Source organism: Capra hircus, chromosome 23 (genome assembly GCF_001704415.2).
Source record: "Capra hircus breed San Clemente chromosome 23, ASM170441v1, whole genome shotgun sequence".
Lineage (NCBI taxonomy): Eukaryota > Metazoa > Chordata > Mammalia > Artiodactyla > Bovidae > Capra > Capra hircus.
Window position 1 is genome coordinate 28,127,076 of NC_030830.1, and position 17,258 is coordinate 28,144,333.

Consider the following 17,258-nt stretch of genomic DNA (forward strand, 5'->3'; position numbering starts at 1 on the left):
CCATCAGAAAGGATAGCATCATAATCACTAGAAAATTTCTTTGAAATGACATTATTTATCATAAATCAATCATCTCAGGAACTGATTGATTTCTCATGGGACCACATAAGAATTGATCAAACTTACTTTTGTGCGGATATGGAATCTACTATGAGAATATTCTGTGGCCAGAAATAATATTAAACAGCAAATCGTGGTTGCCTGGGACTTCATTTTCACACATGAGGATCTTCACCTGCAATAGACAAGGGTGGATAGAGCTGAAGATGACAGTACCACATAACTAACCTAATATTTAGTCAGCTAACCAACCACTGAGTTCACAGCAAATGTAAATTTCCTTATGCTCTAATGGAGATGCACTCACTCTGATCTATTTAGGCTCCTGAGGAAAACTGTAACCAGGAAGCAGGCAAAACTCATGGATCTTGGATCAAAGCCTTCCTGGTTGGAGTCAAGACTAAGAGGGACTTCCATGACGTCACTGTGCCTTCTGGCAAGATGACGATCCACGGGCACTTACAAAAAGGCTTCCAAGTTGTCTTTTAGTTTAAAATTGTCTTTGAGCTCCTAACCAATGAACAGAAGGAAGGTATATTTTGACTTAAACCATCATCTTGCAGAACAAGTCTGAGCAGGTGAAAGGGGACATGGCAGAATGACAGGCAAAGTCAGTAATGGATTTGCATAGGTGTTGAAATAGAACTGTGGAATTCACAGTCTTACAGTGTGGGTAGAAAGAAGTTTTCATGTACGCAACCAATTGGTGGATAGGCAAGAAGGCAGTTTTCAGTATCAATATTGTTTAGGATAGATTTTTAACTGATCCTCACAAAGAGAAGTAACAGAAGTACCAGTATGAGTTGTCTTAAAATAACTGTATGTTTTACATATAATTCTCCTGTAGCTTTCAAGACGATGCTTTTGAACTGTGGTGTTGGAGAAGATTCTTGAGAGTCCCTTGGACTGCAAGGAGATGAAGCAGTCAATCCTAAAGGAAAGCAGTCCTGAATATTCATTGGAAGGACTAATGTTGAAGCTGAAACTCCAATACTTTGGTCACCTGATGTGAAGAACTGACTCATTAAAAAAGACTCCAATGCTGGGAAAGATTGAGGGCAGGAGGCAAAGGAGACGACAGAGGATGAGACAGTTGGGTGGCATCACCAATTTGATGGACATGAATTTGAGCAGGCTCCAGGAGTTGATGATGGACAGGGAAGCCTGGTGTACTGCAGTCCATGGGGTCACAAAGAGTCTGACATGACTGAGGGACTGAACTGAACTGAACTGAGCTTTCAAGAATTTTTTACCATAACACAATAATAAATAGATCTTACATTGTGACTCAGTGTGTACTGACAAAAATATGTGTGTATAAAGCTATCTCTATATAAACATTTAAAAATAAATAATCTTTATATTTTTAAAACTTTTATGTTGTACCTCAACATAATAAAAGCTATATATGACAAACCCACAACAAACATTATCCTCAATGGTGAAAAATTGAAAGCATTTCCCCTAAAGTCAGGAACAAGACAAGGGTGCCCACTTTCACCACTACTATTCAACATAGTTCTGGAAGTTTTGGCCATAGCAATCAGAGCAGAAAAAGAAATAAAAGGAATACAAATTGGAAAAGAAGAAGTAAAACTCTCACTGTTTGCAGATGACATGATCCTCTACATAGAAAACCCTAAAGACTCCACCAGAAAATTACTAGAGCTAATCAATGAATATAGTAAAGTTGCAGGATATAAAATCAACACACAGAAATCCCTTGCATTCCTATACACTAATAATGAGAAAGTAGAAAAAGAAATTAAGGAAATAATTCCATTCACCATTGCAATGAAAAGAATAAAATACTTAGGAATATATCTACCCAAAGAAACTAAAGACCTACATATAGAAAACTATAAAACACTGATGAAAGAAATCAAAGAGGACATTAATAGATGGAGAAATATATCATGTTCATGGATCAGAAGAATTAATATAGTGAAAATGAGTATATTACCCAAAGCAATCTACAGAGTCAATGCAATCCCTATCAAGCTACCAGTGGTACTTTTCACAGAGCTAGAACAAATAATTTCACAATTTGTATGGAAATATAAAAAACCTTGAATAGCCGAAGCAATCTTGAGAAAGAAGAATGGAACTGGAGAAATCAACCTGCCTGATTTCAGGCTCTACTACAAAGCCACAGTCATCAAGACAGTATGGTACTGGCACAAAGACAGAAATATAGATCAATGGAACAAAATAGAAAGCCCAGAGATAAATCCATACACTTATGGACACCTTATCTTCCACAAAGGAGGCAAGAATATACAATGGATTAAAGACAGTCCTGGACACCTTATCTTCCACAAAGGAGGCAAGAATATACAATGGATTAAAGACAATCTCTTTAACAAGTGGTGCTGGGAAAATTGGTCAACCACTTGTAAAAGAATGAAACTACAACACTTTCTAACACCATACACAAAAATAAACTCAAAATGGATTAAAGATCTAAACATAAGACCAGAAACTATAAAACTCCTAGAGGAGAACATAGGCAAAACACTCTCTGACATAAATCACATAAATCATAAATCATAGCAGGATCCTCTATGATCCACCTCCCAGAATACTGGAAATAAAAGCAAAAATAAAAAAATAGGATCTAATTAAAATTAAAAGCTTCTGCACAACAAAGGAAGCTATAAGCAAGGTGAAAGGCAGCCTTCTGAATGGGAGAAAATAATAGCAAATGAAGCAACTGACAAACAACTAATCTCAAAAATATACAAGCAACTTATGCAGCTCAATTCCAGAAAAATAAACGACCCACTCAAAAAATGGGCCAAAGAACTAAATAGACATTTCTCCAAAGAAGACATACGGATGGCTAACAAACACATGAAAAGATGCTCAACATCACTCACTATCAGAGAAATGCAAATCAAGAACACAATGAGGTACCATTTCAAACCAGTCAGAATGCAGTCAGAATGGCTGCAATCCAAAAGTCTACAAGCAATAAATGCTGGAGAGGGTGTGAAGAAACGGGAACCCTCTTACACTGTTGGTGGGAATGCAAACTAGTACAGCCACTATGGAGAACAGTGTGGAGATTCCTTTAAAAACTGGAAATAGGACGGCCTTATGACCCAGCAATCCCACTGCTGGGCATACACACTGAGGAAGCCAGAACTGAAAGAGACACGTGTACCCCAATGTTCATTGCAGCACTGTTTATAATAGCCAGGACATGGAAGCAACCTAGATGTCCATCAGCAGACAAATGGATAAGAAAGCTGTGGTACATATACACAAGTGAGTGTTCAGTTCAGTTCAGTTGCTCAGTCATGTCCAACTCTTTGCGACCCCATGAATTGCAGCATGCCAGGCCTCCCTATCCATCACCAACTCCAGGAGTTCACTCAGACTCACGTCCATCGAGTAAGTGATGCCATCCAGCCATCTCATCCTCTGTCGTCCCCTTCTCCTCCTGCCCCCAATCCCTCCCAGCATCAGAGTCTTTTCCAGTGTGTCAACTCTTTGCATGAGGTGGCCAAAGTACTGGAGTTTCAGCTTTACCATCATTCCTTCCAAAGAAATCCCAGGGCTGATCTTCAGAATGGACTGGTTGGATCTCCTTGCAGTCCAAAGGACTCTCAAGAGTCTTCTCCAACACCACAGTTCAAAAGCATCAATTCTTCGGTGCTCAGTCTTCTTCACAGTCCAACTCTCACATCCATACATGACCACAGGAAAAACCATAGTCTTGACTAGATGGACCTTACTCAGCCATTAAAAAGAATACATTTGAATCAGTTCTAATGAGGTGGATGAAACTGGAGCTGATTATACAGAGTGAAGTAAGCCAGAAAGAAAAACACCAATACAGTATGTGAAAGTGAAAGAAAGTGAAAGTGAAGTCACTCATTCGTGTCCGACTCTTTGTGACCCCATGAACTGTAGCCTTCCAGGCTCCTCTGTCCATGAGATTTTCCAGGCAATAGTCCTGGAGTGGGCTGCCATTTCCTTCTCCAGGGGATCTTCCCAACCCAGGGATCGAACCCGGGTGTCTGGCATTGTAGACAGACGCTTTACCGTCTGAGCCCTAACACATATATATGGAATTTAGAAAGATGGTAATGATAACCCTGTATGCGAGACAGCAAAAGAGACACATGTATAGAACAGAGTTTGTGGGAGAGGACTCTGTGGGAGAGGGAGAGGTGGGATGATTTGGGAGAATGGCATTGAAATATGTATACTATCATGTAAGAAACAAATCACCAGTCTAGGTTCGATGCAGGATACAGGATGCTTGGAGCTGGTGCACTGGGATGACCCAGAGAGATGATATGGGGTGGGTGGTGGGAGGGGGCTTCAGGATTGAGAACTCATGTACACCCATGGCGGATTCATGTCAATGTATGGCAAAGCCAATACAGTATTGTAAAGTAAAAAAAAATAAATAAATAAAAAATAAAGAGCAAACAATAAAAAAATAAAGTGAAAAAAATAAAAATAAAAAAATAAAACCTTCTTTATCAGAAAAAAAAAAAAACTTTTATGTTAAAATACTATTCTTCCTATCTGGAAGCAAGACATTCTGATATAGTCACAATTTTTATCTTGTATTCCACTTTATTCTATCTGACATTCTCTCAGAAATTGGTTGTTACCCACTAAATTGAATTCACAAACCTCTAATGGATTGTAACCTGCAATCTGAAAAATAGAAATATAGACTATAAGATTCATTTTCCTTGTCAAGTCAAAAATTGTTCACTTCTGCTGAATTGGTCTTGTTGATCCTTTCTCTTTGCTATTTTTCACAGTCTGATCACAATCTCCTTCCCCAGGTACACTTCTCAGGGAGAAAAGATATCTACATTCAGAACCAAAGAATAGGACTGATGGGTGAGTGCGATTCTCCTCTACCTGGAGAGCATTGTTTGAAATGCACAATTAAATGATCAAAGTCAAGCCAAAGGGAGGCATTTATAAATAGTAATGCTTGCTATCTAAGGCTTCATGTGAGAGGCCACTCTTATTCTTCATTATTTTCATTACAGGAATCCTGCTTAAAGCTAATCTTGCTGGAAGAAATTCAAGGGTTTGGCATAGTGACATGATGTGATTTATGGAATCCAAAAATATTCCCCAACCAATGCTAGGGCCTCCAGGGCCATAGTTCCAAAAAATGTTTGAGGAATAGATAGCCCAATAACCATAGCATTTTCTGTAGACCATTATGCTCTTTGTGGAAGACTATGAAATGATACATTTTATGTATTCATATAAACTAAGAAAAATTTTACTGGCATAAATATTTATGCAATATGAAATCATAAGCATACACATAAGGAGCACAAATTTTGAACTAAGCACTCTTGGTTAGTTTGAGGTTAATTTGCTACTTAATCATTCATGTTATCATTGTCTGGTATGTGCAACCCACATACCACTTGGTATGATAATTATATGGTAAATTTCCTTCAGTTACTACAAATGCTGGGAGATACTGTTTAATGATATTACTCAAGAGAAGTCATAGCATTCTTACTTCTGTCCAGTTTGACAATGGGGATGAGTCAGATGGGTAGATGTTTTTAGGTTAGTTCCAACTGGGTTGTTTCTCTTCTTACCAGAAAGAGTTAGATGGAATCCCTCCTATCAGAATTCAGATGTTGGCTGAGGCCAAAACCAGAGTGCTCTGCAGAGCAGTGGAGAAAGCTTAAGACCCCTGAGAATGAGGAATTAAAAAATAATAAGAAGCACTGCCAGCATAATCCATAATCAGAGGTTGATATTGTACAGAAAAGAATGGAGGAAACACGTTTTCTTAGATTAATCATTGGTAAAGACTTGATGGTGGCTTCTCTGCTGGCTCAGACAGTGAAGAATCTGCCTATAACACAGGAGACCTGGATTTGATCCCTGGGTTGGGAAGATCCCCTGGAGAAGGGAATAGCAACCCACTGCAGTACTCTTGCCTGGAGAATCCCACGGACAGCAGAGGCAGGCAGGCTACATTAGTCTGTGGAGTTGCAAAACATCAGACATGACTGAGCGACTAACACACACAAAACCTTGATAACTAGAACTTTGAGTTTGTGTAATACTAAGCTGAAAAATTTCTGGAAGTACAAATAAAATGCCTCTCCAAGGCCTAGCACAATGTCTACATATAGTAAGATTCTCCTTGAGGTTTTAATACTCATATCTTTTCCTCAGTGATTCATTAATTTAAATCCATTGGTTAGGCTTAATGATGCCTTCTAAAAGGGAAAAAAATAACACTGAAGACAATATGAGAAATGACATGGACCCAAATGCACATATATTTATATTTATGTTCATGTCCATGCCTGACTAGAGATAAACATGTAAAGATGGAAACAAGAAAGTACCCAAACTGACATTGCTACACTGAATTAAATTATCATGTTTCATTGAACCCAACATTGTAAGCAACATCATTATTTTCGTGTCCACTAAGGAAGGAAAAGAAAACAAGCTTGCCTATTAAACTATGACGTGCCACTGATTGTACGATATATTCCAATTTCAGAAATGTTGAAAGGTTAGGAAAAAATGCCTATCTTAGAACTGATGAACTATGGCACTATAAGAGGGGCTTTCCAGACAGTTCAGTGGCAAAAAGAAAATCTGCGTGCCAGTGGAGGAGCTGCAGGAGACGGGTCCAACTCCTGTGTCAGGAAGATTCCCTGAAGTAGGAGCCAGTAACCCACTCAGATATTCTTGTCAGTATAACCCCATGGACAGAGGAGCCTGGTGGGCCATAGTCCATGAGGTCTCAAAGAGTCAGACATGACTGAGCTCTCACGTACGCAGCACTAAAAGTCTGACTCAGTACTAGCTGACCATAAATTCTGATGCTGTGTGTGTCCATAAAGCTTTTTATTTGTTTGTTTCTAAGGAAGCAGCTCTTCTTGAGAAACTTGGTTGAGTAAATTATTTCTTTCTAGTGAATGTAACAGTGATGGCAATTTCAGTTTTTACTTACAAAGATAGATAGCTAGGTCAAAACTCATCCTCAAGCTCTGTAAATACCCAGACACTTCAATTCAAGGGAGTGTGATTTTCACTGAAAAAGCCCAAAGCTAGGAGACTTCTAATTCTCACAAATTGCTGGATGGCTTTGGGCAAATCTCACAAATGCTCCATGCCTTGGTTTCCTTACCTTTGAAATGACATGGTTGGACTAGAATCTCATTTCTAACTCATGTCTTATTAGAAAACTCTAGCATTTTTTTTTTAATTTAAGGTTCTGGGTTCACGTTGTTTCATCTCAATGGTCCAAATCTCAAGTTGAAATGCAACCAATATGGAAAATTCTTTTGAGGGGTATATTTATATAATTTAATTCCTTAAAACATAACAGTCAACTCTCTTGAGGCAGCACAAGCCAGCTCCAGCCCAGTAGTAGACTAGCGCTGCAATCATATATATTTATCACAGGATCAATGCATATTATCCACCATCTGCTGGGCAACAATTTTTCCAGGCATCAAAAGGTAAAGAGAAAAAGGATGGAAGAAAAACAACATTGAGGACTTTTATATACTTAAATGTTCTACAAATTCAGGAAATCTCTCTGCTTTACTCTCAGTAGGCTGAATTTGGTGTCTAATGGATTTGGTGTCTAATGGATTTTGCCAAGGCATTCTCGTCTCATAGAAGAGCAAGGGGGTCCATGGTCAAGTCCATTTGGGAAACACTGCGTACAGCACCACCACCAACCACCCCTCGCACACACATACTTTCATCTAGCAAAGTTCCGAGAGTTCTTGAAATGACAAGACTGTCACCCAGGTTTTACCAAATTTACTACATCATCAAAAGTGCCTTGGGCGCATTGAAAGCTGCTATCCAAAGACAGTATGCTATTTGGGAACACATTAATGTCCCCAGATTTGGGTTTCCCATGCCTTTGTCAGACCCCTACCCCATGCTACCACCAGGGACTTCCCTGGTGGTCAGATGTTAAGGGGTCTGCCTGTAATGAGGGAGACCCCGATTCAATCCCTGGGTCAGGAAGATCCCATGGAGAAGAAAATGGCAACCCACTCCAGTATTCTTGCTTGGAAAATCCAATGGATGGAGGAGCATGGCAAGCTACAGTCCATGGGGTCGCAAAGAATCAGACACGACTGAATTACTTCACCCCATGCTAGTCCTGCGCTAATTCCTTTAATTCACTCAAATTGTGATGCAAAGTAGCCCAGCAGAGGGTGATAGTCCTGGTGTTAGCACATCCTGAAAGAAAGAGGCAGTGTAGGGTCATCTTTAGTCCATGAAATAAGCCAGAATTATCCTGAAACTCGAGATGATGCTCAGAGTAGAGAGGGAAGGGAGGCAGGCACAGATACACGGCAGTCAGAAGTTTGAGATGACCACAAGGGAGGGCAAGAGAGCCTCAGAAACGGAGAATAAAAAAGAGGAAAAGAAAGATGCAAAAGAACTCTCACCAGAGGCCATCTGTGGTAATTAGGCAAATAAATAGCTATCTGATTTACAAAGAAACTCCCTCCAGCTTCTTTACTAGCCACCCAATAAAGGCAACGCCACACTTTGTCCCAAAGTATCCAGAAGATTTATTTCAGAGATAAAAGCAACAATCAGGGGACTTCCCCAGTAGCCCAGGGTTAAAACCTCACCTTTCAGTGCACGGTGTGCAGGTTTGATCCCTAACCAGGGATCTAAGATCCCACATGCCTCTCAGCCAAAACACCAAACAAAGAAAAACAGAAACAGAATTGTAACAAATTCAATAAAGACTTTAAAAATGGTTCACATCAAAAAACTCTTTAAAAAATAAAATTAAAAAAATAAAAGCAACAAGCAATCTGGAATGGCAGCTTCTCAGGAACTAGAAAATTTCCAATTACTCCTCCTTATTCCCGCAACCCTTCTCTTTTTGTGCATCCTCATAGAGGTGTGAATCATCTCCTTCTGCTTTTCACTTAATAATAAGCAGCCATTCTAGGTGGCTGAATGGAAGCCAGGCTCCTTGCTCTAACAAGGTGATTACTTCGGGGAGAGAGAGAGAGAGAATATAGTGTTTGCAGCCTTCAGAGGCTTAAAGGAAAATACAGCTGCACTCAAAAGTTCCAGAGGGGGACTGCATCTCAGGATTTAACTTGCTGGAGAATTCACAGCCATAGGCAGCTCGCACATCATTCACTGCCTGTGCTCTGAGCCCTAGGGACATGGGGTCGGCACAGCACTGGGCTTAATGCTTTTAGCCCCAGAACCCTGGAGAAAGTAGACTGCACCTTGTGGGAAACTCAGGTTATCATTAGTTAGGAGGTAAACATAGAAGGACATTTCTCTGTCCCCAGCATCCAGCAGAGCATAACGTGTATAATAACCTCAGTAAATATTTGTTGGAGAAATGAATAAAGGAGTGAATAAGGCCAGCTTCTGATGTTTTTGTTTTAAAATCACAAGATCATTCTCCCCAGGTGGAAGGGAGGTCCCAGAAGGAGGGGACATATGTATGCAGATGGCTGACTCAATTCATTGTACAGCAGAAACTAGCACAACATGGTCAAGCAATTATAAACGTTCAGTTGCTCAGTCATGCCTGGCTCTTTGCGACCCTTTGGACTGTATCCCTCCAGACTCCTCTGTTCTTGGGACTTTCCAGGCAAGAATACTGGAGTAGGTTGCCATTTCCCCCCCCACAGGATCTTCCCGACCCAGGGGCAGAACCCTCGGCTCCTGAGTCTCCTGCATTGCAAGCAAATTCTTTACCTGTTGAGCCAATGTGCAAGCCTGCTAAAGCAATTATGCTCCAATAAAAATAAATTAATTCAATGATTAATTAAAAAATAAAATCACAAGGTATCTTTCCTATCTTAGGGGAACAGATGAGCATATTTGTAATGCTAGATAAACTTCAGTTCAGTTCAGTCGCTCAGTTGTGTCTGACTCTTTGAGATCCCATGGACTGCAGCATGCCAAGCTTCCCCTGGATAAACTTGGAACCTGGTAATGTAAGTTGAAATGCACCCAGTCTAATGGACCTCCTCTTTGCTATACTACGTGGAGCCTTATGTAAAAAAGATTTTGGGGTCTCATCTAGTTTCAGTAGGAAATTATGCGCTGCCAGATTAGTGATGTCTTCCACAAGTACGGCACCCCACTCCAGTACTCTTGCCTGGAGAATCCCATGGGTGGAGGAGCCTGGTGGGCTGCAGTCCATGGAATCGCTAAGAGTCGGGCACGACTGAGCGACTTCATTTTCACTTTTCACTTTCATGCATTGGAGAAGGAAATGCATGAAACATTCCAGTGTTCTTGCCTGGAGAATCCCAGGGATGGGGAGCCTAGTGGGCTGCCGTCTATGGGGTCGCACAGAGTCGGACACGACTGAAGCAACTTAGCAGCAGCAGCAGCCACAAGTATGACAGCGCAAATGTCTTTCCACACTGTCACCACAAAGTCGGGAATCACAAAATACTGTTTCCCTGGACAGACCTAGAAGATGCTGGCTATGTTTAAACACCATCTTCTAACTGTCCCATCTTCCTTGAACCTGGAACTGAGTTTCTGATTGCGTTAGAATTCAAAAATACAGTCAGCCTTCGTGGGTTCTGGAACTGTTTCTGATACTAGAGGCTAGATGGTGTTGGAGCAGGTGATTCACACAGGCTCAGGAGCTCCCTGCCTGTCTGAACAAGCTGAGCGAGGGCTGGCATCAGGACTCGCCAAGAAAATAATAGGAAGTGCAACCTGGGAACTGTAAGCGCAGTCAGGCGGGGAGGAATGCAAGGAAATGTATGATCTCTCAAACCTCTTCATGCAAAACGCTCAGAGGTGAGCTGCCTGAGAATGTTTGTAAACTCCCTGGACACTTTCCCAAAGCGTTGCGCTCCACTGAAATTCACCCCAAGGTGAGAGGAACAGAAAACTCATTTTCTAAACCTTCCAGATGGCACCTCACCACATACTCCTTCAGCCAATCCCACTGGTGGGAAGGATCATTCAGAAAGGTTAACTAGAGGGTGAGGAACTTAAGATTTCAGTGACCCACATTTTGGGGTGTGTGTGTGTGTGTGTGTGTGTGTGTGTGTGTGTGTTGCTCCCCTAGCTTAATCTCCTGTCTATTCCACTAGTGTAATTAAGACTCTGATTATATAGCCAGATGGCAAGTTGCTTGTGTGTTTCTTGGCCTCGATAATAGAATATATTCAGTCTCTCTTACGGATTCTCCCTTGCCATGGATGAGTTGATTCATAGAGAGCCTTGAGGGAAGAAAAAGATATGAAAGATTTGCTAGAAGAAACATCTCATCCTAGGTTATTTTAGATGGCGTCCAGCCAGGGCCTTTGTAGTTTAGCATCTTCTCTGAAAATTGCAGTCTGGATTCAAATTCTGATAAGTCTGAATAATCACATCATCTCAGAATTGGAAAGCTTCCAGCATCTCACCAACTATCTTGATACTTACATGAAGTTAAAGAACTTGATAAGACAGGCAATTTCCCTGCTTCGTGAAGAAAGTTCCCTGGAGGGTTGACACTTAAGGAAATAAAATAGCATCTTAAGATGCACACTTTAGAGGTCCCAGAATTGTCCTCAAAGTATAAGGAATATATGCCATCAAATGACATAGTATTGGCCAAAAAATGAGGGCGAGATGCCTTTGCAAATAGGTTTCAGCAGTTCAGTGGAGGAAATGTTTCCCCTTTAAGGGCAGCTTTGTCAGTCCCACTAAAAGAAGAAACTACTAAAGCATGCTTCATTAAAAAAAAAAAAAAAGAAGAAGAAGAAGAAAGAAAGAAAACATCTAGCTTTATACTCAGCCTAAATAAGTGAATTGAAAGCTAGTTTTCTCATCCAATTATCAAGCAAGGGAGACTATTGGAAAACAGAGGATTTAATTGCCATTTTCAGCCCTAGGAGTGAGCAATTTAGAGCAAATGACAAATGACTTTTTAAAGAGAAACCAATGTAAAAGAGACTGAGGAAATACTCCAGATCTGAGTTAGCCAATCTCTAAATAATGAGAGGGAAGTTTCCTGCAGAGTCAAGCATTCCAGAAAATACCATCATAAATCACACATCTTCCCCACTCTGGGATATGTCTAACGACAGTCCTGTCTTCAGCAGGAAAAGGTGCTGGTGTGGCGTGTGTACTCACGGCATCCAGGAAATCCCGCAGCCCAGCAGGGGGTCGGTGCTGGACTCCCCCCAAGGGCGCCCCACCATCACTGTGTCCACCCTGGCTCCCCCCACGATGTCAGCGGCTGTGATCTATCTTCTCCATGTTTGGAAGGAGGCCGAGGAGGCCCTGATGCTCACTAGCCTCTGTGAGAAGCCGATGTGAGAACTGTAAACCTGCCCTGGGTTTCGAGGCTTGTGTAAGTCTGTGATTCATTCCTCAGTGGGTCGGTCAAACACGCCTAAGAGAAATTACAGGTTCCTCTCGTCTGAAACAAATCCATTAAAATGAGTCAGTTGTTTGTCCTTTCTTTCCTCCTCTTTATCTCAGATAATCACATGAGACTGTTGCACCTACTGGGGTAATGAGAACTCAGACAGGCGGGTGGTAAATGCAAGATTCTGCCACTGTTGTTGTTGATGTTAAATTGTTAAAAGGAGACCCCATTTTTGCCTGTACTGACGTTTAACTTGGAAAACACTGGCTAGGACATGATCCAATCCCTGCCTTAACACCAAAAATATCTTTGGTTTATTTTCTAATGGCTTGTCCAAGGAGTTCTTACTGAGGCTCTACCTTGGTGCACAGCCATGGGGAATTCAGATGGAGAATTTTGCCTGTGGGAAACTTCCCTTGGTCTGACTTGGGGCAGGGTGGCCAGTTGGATTGTCCTTGTCACCCCCAAATGGTCCCACACTTCCCACTTCTAGCCCCTCCCATTAACCTACCTTCCTGGCTCCTCCATATGACTGTTGCAAACTTTCATTTGACTATTACCAGGGGAGATGTGGACATGAAGAAGAAATAAGTGAGAGGAGTTTTGCTATGTCTGTTGTACTCAGGAGGCTCAAGGAGACAATGCCTGTGAAAATAGGTCATTCCATTTAGGTCAATAGTTAAGTGCCGTGTCATTTGGAAATTTTGAAAAATCAGTGTCATCAAACTTTTGGTTGTGTAATCAGAGGACTTTATTAAACATTCTATGTACAAAGCACCTCGTTCTGCTCTTTGGACATACAAAACAAGTGACTTATCGAGTAACAAGGGTAAATCTGTCTCCAAAGGCTTATGGTCTTATCTGGGAAAGAAAATATATGCACACAAGAAGGCTAAGAGTAAATAATACTACACAATAAATACTGACTCAACAGTGAATGGCCCAGATATACATATTGTAAGAAATCAGTGGAGAGAATCAGCACTTCTGGTTGGACTGATTAGGGAAGACTTTACAGGGAAGGCAAAAAGTGATGCACAGTTCAGACACAGAAAGCCCTGGATACATGTATAGTCTCTGAAATATACTCTTTCCAGGGCAGGATACCAAGCAACACAATTCTGTAAACACTGAATGAAAAGATCCTTCAGTAGACTTTGCTGGCTGGTCACCCTGATGAAAGAAACTGAATCCAATGCTCAACACTTTCATTTAGATGCCAGTGAACCAAGACTTCCCTGGTGGTCCACATTTCTGAAGCAGGGGGCACAGGTTCAATTCCTGATCAGAGAACTGAGGTCCCACATGCTTCATGGCCAAAAAAATTTTTTTGAAAGAGAAGAAAGTAGATGGCAGTGAACCAACTCCTATGAGAGTGTCTCATCCACACTCATGCAAAAGGTCATGGCTGTTTGCTGTTTGTATGTGTGTTGCACATACATGGATTCATAGGTACTCTAATACAAACAGCTTACATTTTAAGGCCAACTATTATTTGCCAAGTACTGTTCTCAGTATTTTATCTACATTTGTTCATTTAATCTTTCCAATAGCCCTATAGGGTAAGCTCCATTATTCTCAATTTCTGGTTGAGAAAACCAAAGTCCCAGGAATTTAAATAACTGTCCCAACGAGTATCAAGTACTAAGTGCTCTGCCCAAGAATCTGCCTTAGACACCACTAGCACCAGCTTCTCCTGAGCCACCTGACCAAGTCACTTCCTTGGTGAGGTGAGAACAGGGTGTTCCACGTATCTCCACCCTGGGTCTTCCACGGTTAGCCTGATCCATGCAGTTCTTTGTCACCTTTCAGGATGGGACAGACTGAAGTGTGGGCCGCAAGAGGGAGGGTGGACTTCACCAAGGGATTGTCAAATGATAGTGGGGTTTCTCTGTTAGCATCCATGAGCCTTTATTTAATAATTTTTTATCTTTAGGTCACACCACGCAGCAAGTAGGATCTTAGTTTCCCTACCAGGGGTCTGACCTTCATCCCCTGCACTGGCAGTGCTGAGTCTTAACCACTGGCCACCAGGGAAGTCCTCCATGAGGCTTTCTTAATGAATAATAACCCCAAGATAGAGTCTTTCACACCTCCTCTCTCAGGGAGTGAGTGCATGGGAGCAGAGTGTGCTTCCACGTGATATGTGGCTGCCAAATACACAGTACAGATGAAAGGCCAGTCTCTCCCTCTCTCTTGTGTTCAGACTTTCCATCTGCAAATGGAGGCACTTGGACTCAGTCTTTTCTAAAGTTTTTTTCAGAATTATAAATCCTAAAACCATCTAGCTCCATGACATCGCATCCTTCCTTCAATATGTTGATTTGGGGTAAGTGACCTTTCTTCATATGGAAATCTCTGCATTGGGAAAACCAGGACTGTGTCTGCTCCATCCTGTTCCCTTGAAGAGACCCTACAGAGATACTGGGAAATGTCAAATTAAAGCTTCTTTCTGACTTCATTTGCAAAGGGTGCAATTGTTGTCCCAAGATGAACAATACCACTTAGAAGATGACTCATTCTCCCGGTTGGTATATTTTCCTACCTTCTGATTATTATATTTTTGCTTTCTTAAACGTTCCTACTTAGAGGAAATTTTCTATAGTAAAAAGGAGAGAGAGAGAATAAAAAAGTTTTACTACAGTTTTCTGTGTTTAAAACAAAAAAAATGACACCCCTGATTCACAAAGTGAGTTGCCCTTTTCCATTTGTAATGTGACATCATTAATACTGGCTTCTTTTGTATATAACTTTAAAAACTTATTTATTTATTTGGCTGGGCAGGGTCTCAGTTGCAGGATGTGGGCTCTTAGTTGCAGCATGTGGGATCTAGTTCTCTGACCAGGGATCAAACTTCAGCCCCCCTGCATCAAGAGCTTGGACTCTTAACCACTGGACCACCAGGAAAGTCCCAGTACTGACTTCATGGGGAGATAACTAAGGGCTACTCATTGCCCCTTGCCCTTTATCCACTATTTTTTTTTTCTTCTGCATCTCATTGTGTGCTTGCTTTAAAAAGGACCTTTTTTTTTTCCAGAAGGATTTTTATTTGTAATACTGTTCTATTATCAGGTGGCTCCTGATTTGAATGTTGAATTGGTTTACATACAAGGTAAGAAAATCAGTAGCTCTCTACTTGAAATATAATATTTCTCCTTTCTCATCCCAGGTTTCAAAACACCATATTATTGGTGGGGGTTCATCTTACATGGGCTTCCCAGGTGGTGCTAGTGGTGAAGAACCCGCCTGCCAATGCAGGAGACAGGAGACATGCGTTCGATTCCTGGATCTTGAAGATCCCCTGGAGAAGGGCATGGAAACCCTCTCCAGTATTCTTGCCTGGAGAAGCCCATGGACAGAGAGGCCTGGCGGTCTACATCCCACAGGGTGACAAAGAGTCAGACACCACTGAAGCAACTTAGCACGCAAGCACCTCTTACATAGTCAGAGTAGACAGAGAGACCCTCGGTGGCTCCATAGTCTTGAGGAGAAAGTCCAGGGCTAGGAACCAACAGACTTGGGTTTTTACCTCTGGCTCAAATCTCTATTAGCTGTTACTTATCACTCCAGCCTTCAGTCTCCTTAACTTAAACACCTTTCTGGTTCAAAAGCTCAACGCTTTTTGCTTGGTTCACGGCCAAAAAAGTTGTATCTAAGCCCATGCTAGGCTGACCATGCAATCAATTTAAATGTGGAGGAGTAGAACATATTGGCCCTTGAATTCTTTTTGTCCAAAGAACAATGACCTACTTAGAGTCGGCCCAATGTTGGTGACTATGCATGAGGGCCCTCCCTCAGCCACCTATAGAATCTAGCTGGGTGACATCCCTGGCCACCACTGCCAAGACAAGCCAGAGTTCTCTTCCTGATTCCAACAACATGAGGCTGGAGACCCTGGCAAGACCAGGATTCTGGTGTCCGCTGTTGGATACCCAACATGGCATATATATGTAGACAGGGGATGGGGAAAACGTCAGCAACACAGAACAGCTTAGACAGAGGGACTTTCCATCCTCTCTTCATGCCCTCCTCTGTCAGCACCACCAAGAGGGAGGCGTCCTTCATACTCTTCGGAGGCAAGAAGACACGAATCAGGACGTTTCTCCCGGGGTCTCTGCCACTCCTGAAATGTATGACCTGGTCAAGAACAGACAATGACATCTTTAACATACAAGCAGCAACATCTAAAAGCATCATGACAACTGTCACGGATTGACTCTTTCTTGAACAAGAAGCCCCTTTGGGTAGAGCCCCCTTGGCAAATGAAGATTCGCTTCCCTTTAAGTCCCTTGGGAATCCAGGAATCAGCTTTGTTCTTTTGTCTGCAAAAGCTGTTACAGGACGTGTCTGCCTCCAAGTTGGACCATGCCCTTTCCTCTTGGAAAAGACCTCGCTTTTGACCAAGGCCCTGGGTTGCTGCAGAAGATCTCAGCCACACTGGCTACTAGAGCCCTGAGGTACTGGGATCAGGGAGGAAGGCTCTTTCTATAATTCTTTCTCTGGCACTGTACATGTGTCTGTGTGAGTCTGTGTGTGTGTTGCTCTCTCTGTTTCTGTATTTCTCTATGTCTCTCTCTGCATCCCTCAGCCTCTCTCTGTACCTCTCTGTCTCACTGTGAAAGTAGGGGTCCTGCTGTAGATGTCTCCATCTCCCTGCCTGGTCTTCTGTCTCTAGATCTAGAGGGACACAGAGACAGAGGATTGGAAGTCCTGACTGCACATGTCTGATTGCTCTTCCATCTCTGAGTTGCCACCCCATGTCACTAAGTGTCCCTGTCTGTCCGTCTCCCCCTGTGCCTCCCTTCCCTTTCTTTCTCTCTGTCTCTGACCCTCCTGC

General features: G+C 42.0%; 2 protein-coding genes across 8 annotated transcripts in view; both read right to left on the reverse strand.

The window, feature by feature from the left end:
• ADGRF4 (adhesion G protein-coupled receptor F4) overlaps nt 1–12,377 on the reverse strand; it is a 29,886-nt gene extending 17,509 nt beyond the window's left edge. Inside the window, exons 1-3 of one of the 2 annotated variants that reach the window (XM_005696389.3) lie at nt 12,184–12,377; nt 5,658–5,755; nt 127–235 (exon numbers count right to left, since the gene is read on the reverse strand). In XM_005696389.3, coding sequence (XP_005696446.2) covers nt 127–213 — 87 coding nt within the window. In that variant the 5' untranslated portion in view covers nt 214–235; nt 5,658–5,755; nt 12,184–12,377. The remainder of the gene's footprint in view (nt 1–126; nt 236–5,657; nt 5,756–12,183) is intronic. The other variant, XM_005696388.3, reaches the window with a different exon arrangement.
• The window catches only part of ADGRF2 (adhesion G protein-coupled receptor F2), a 38,272-nt gene continuing 34,162 nt past the window's right edge, over nt 13,149–17,258 (reverse strand). For all 6 annotated transcript variants that reach the window (XM_005696384.3, XM_005696385.3, XM_005696383.3 and 3 more), the window contains one exon: nt 13,149–16,558. The gene's annotated coding sequence lies outside the window, so the exon portion shown is untranslated. The remainder of the gene's footprint in view (nt 16,559–17,258) is intronic.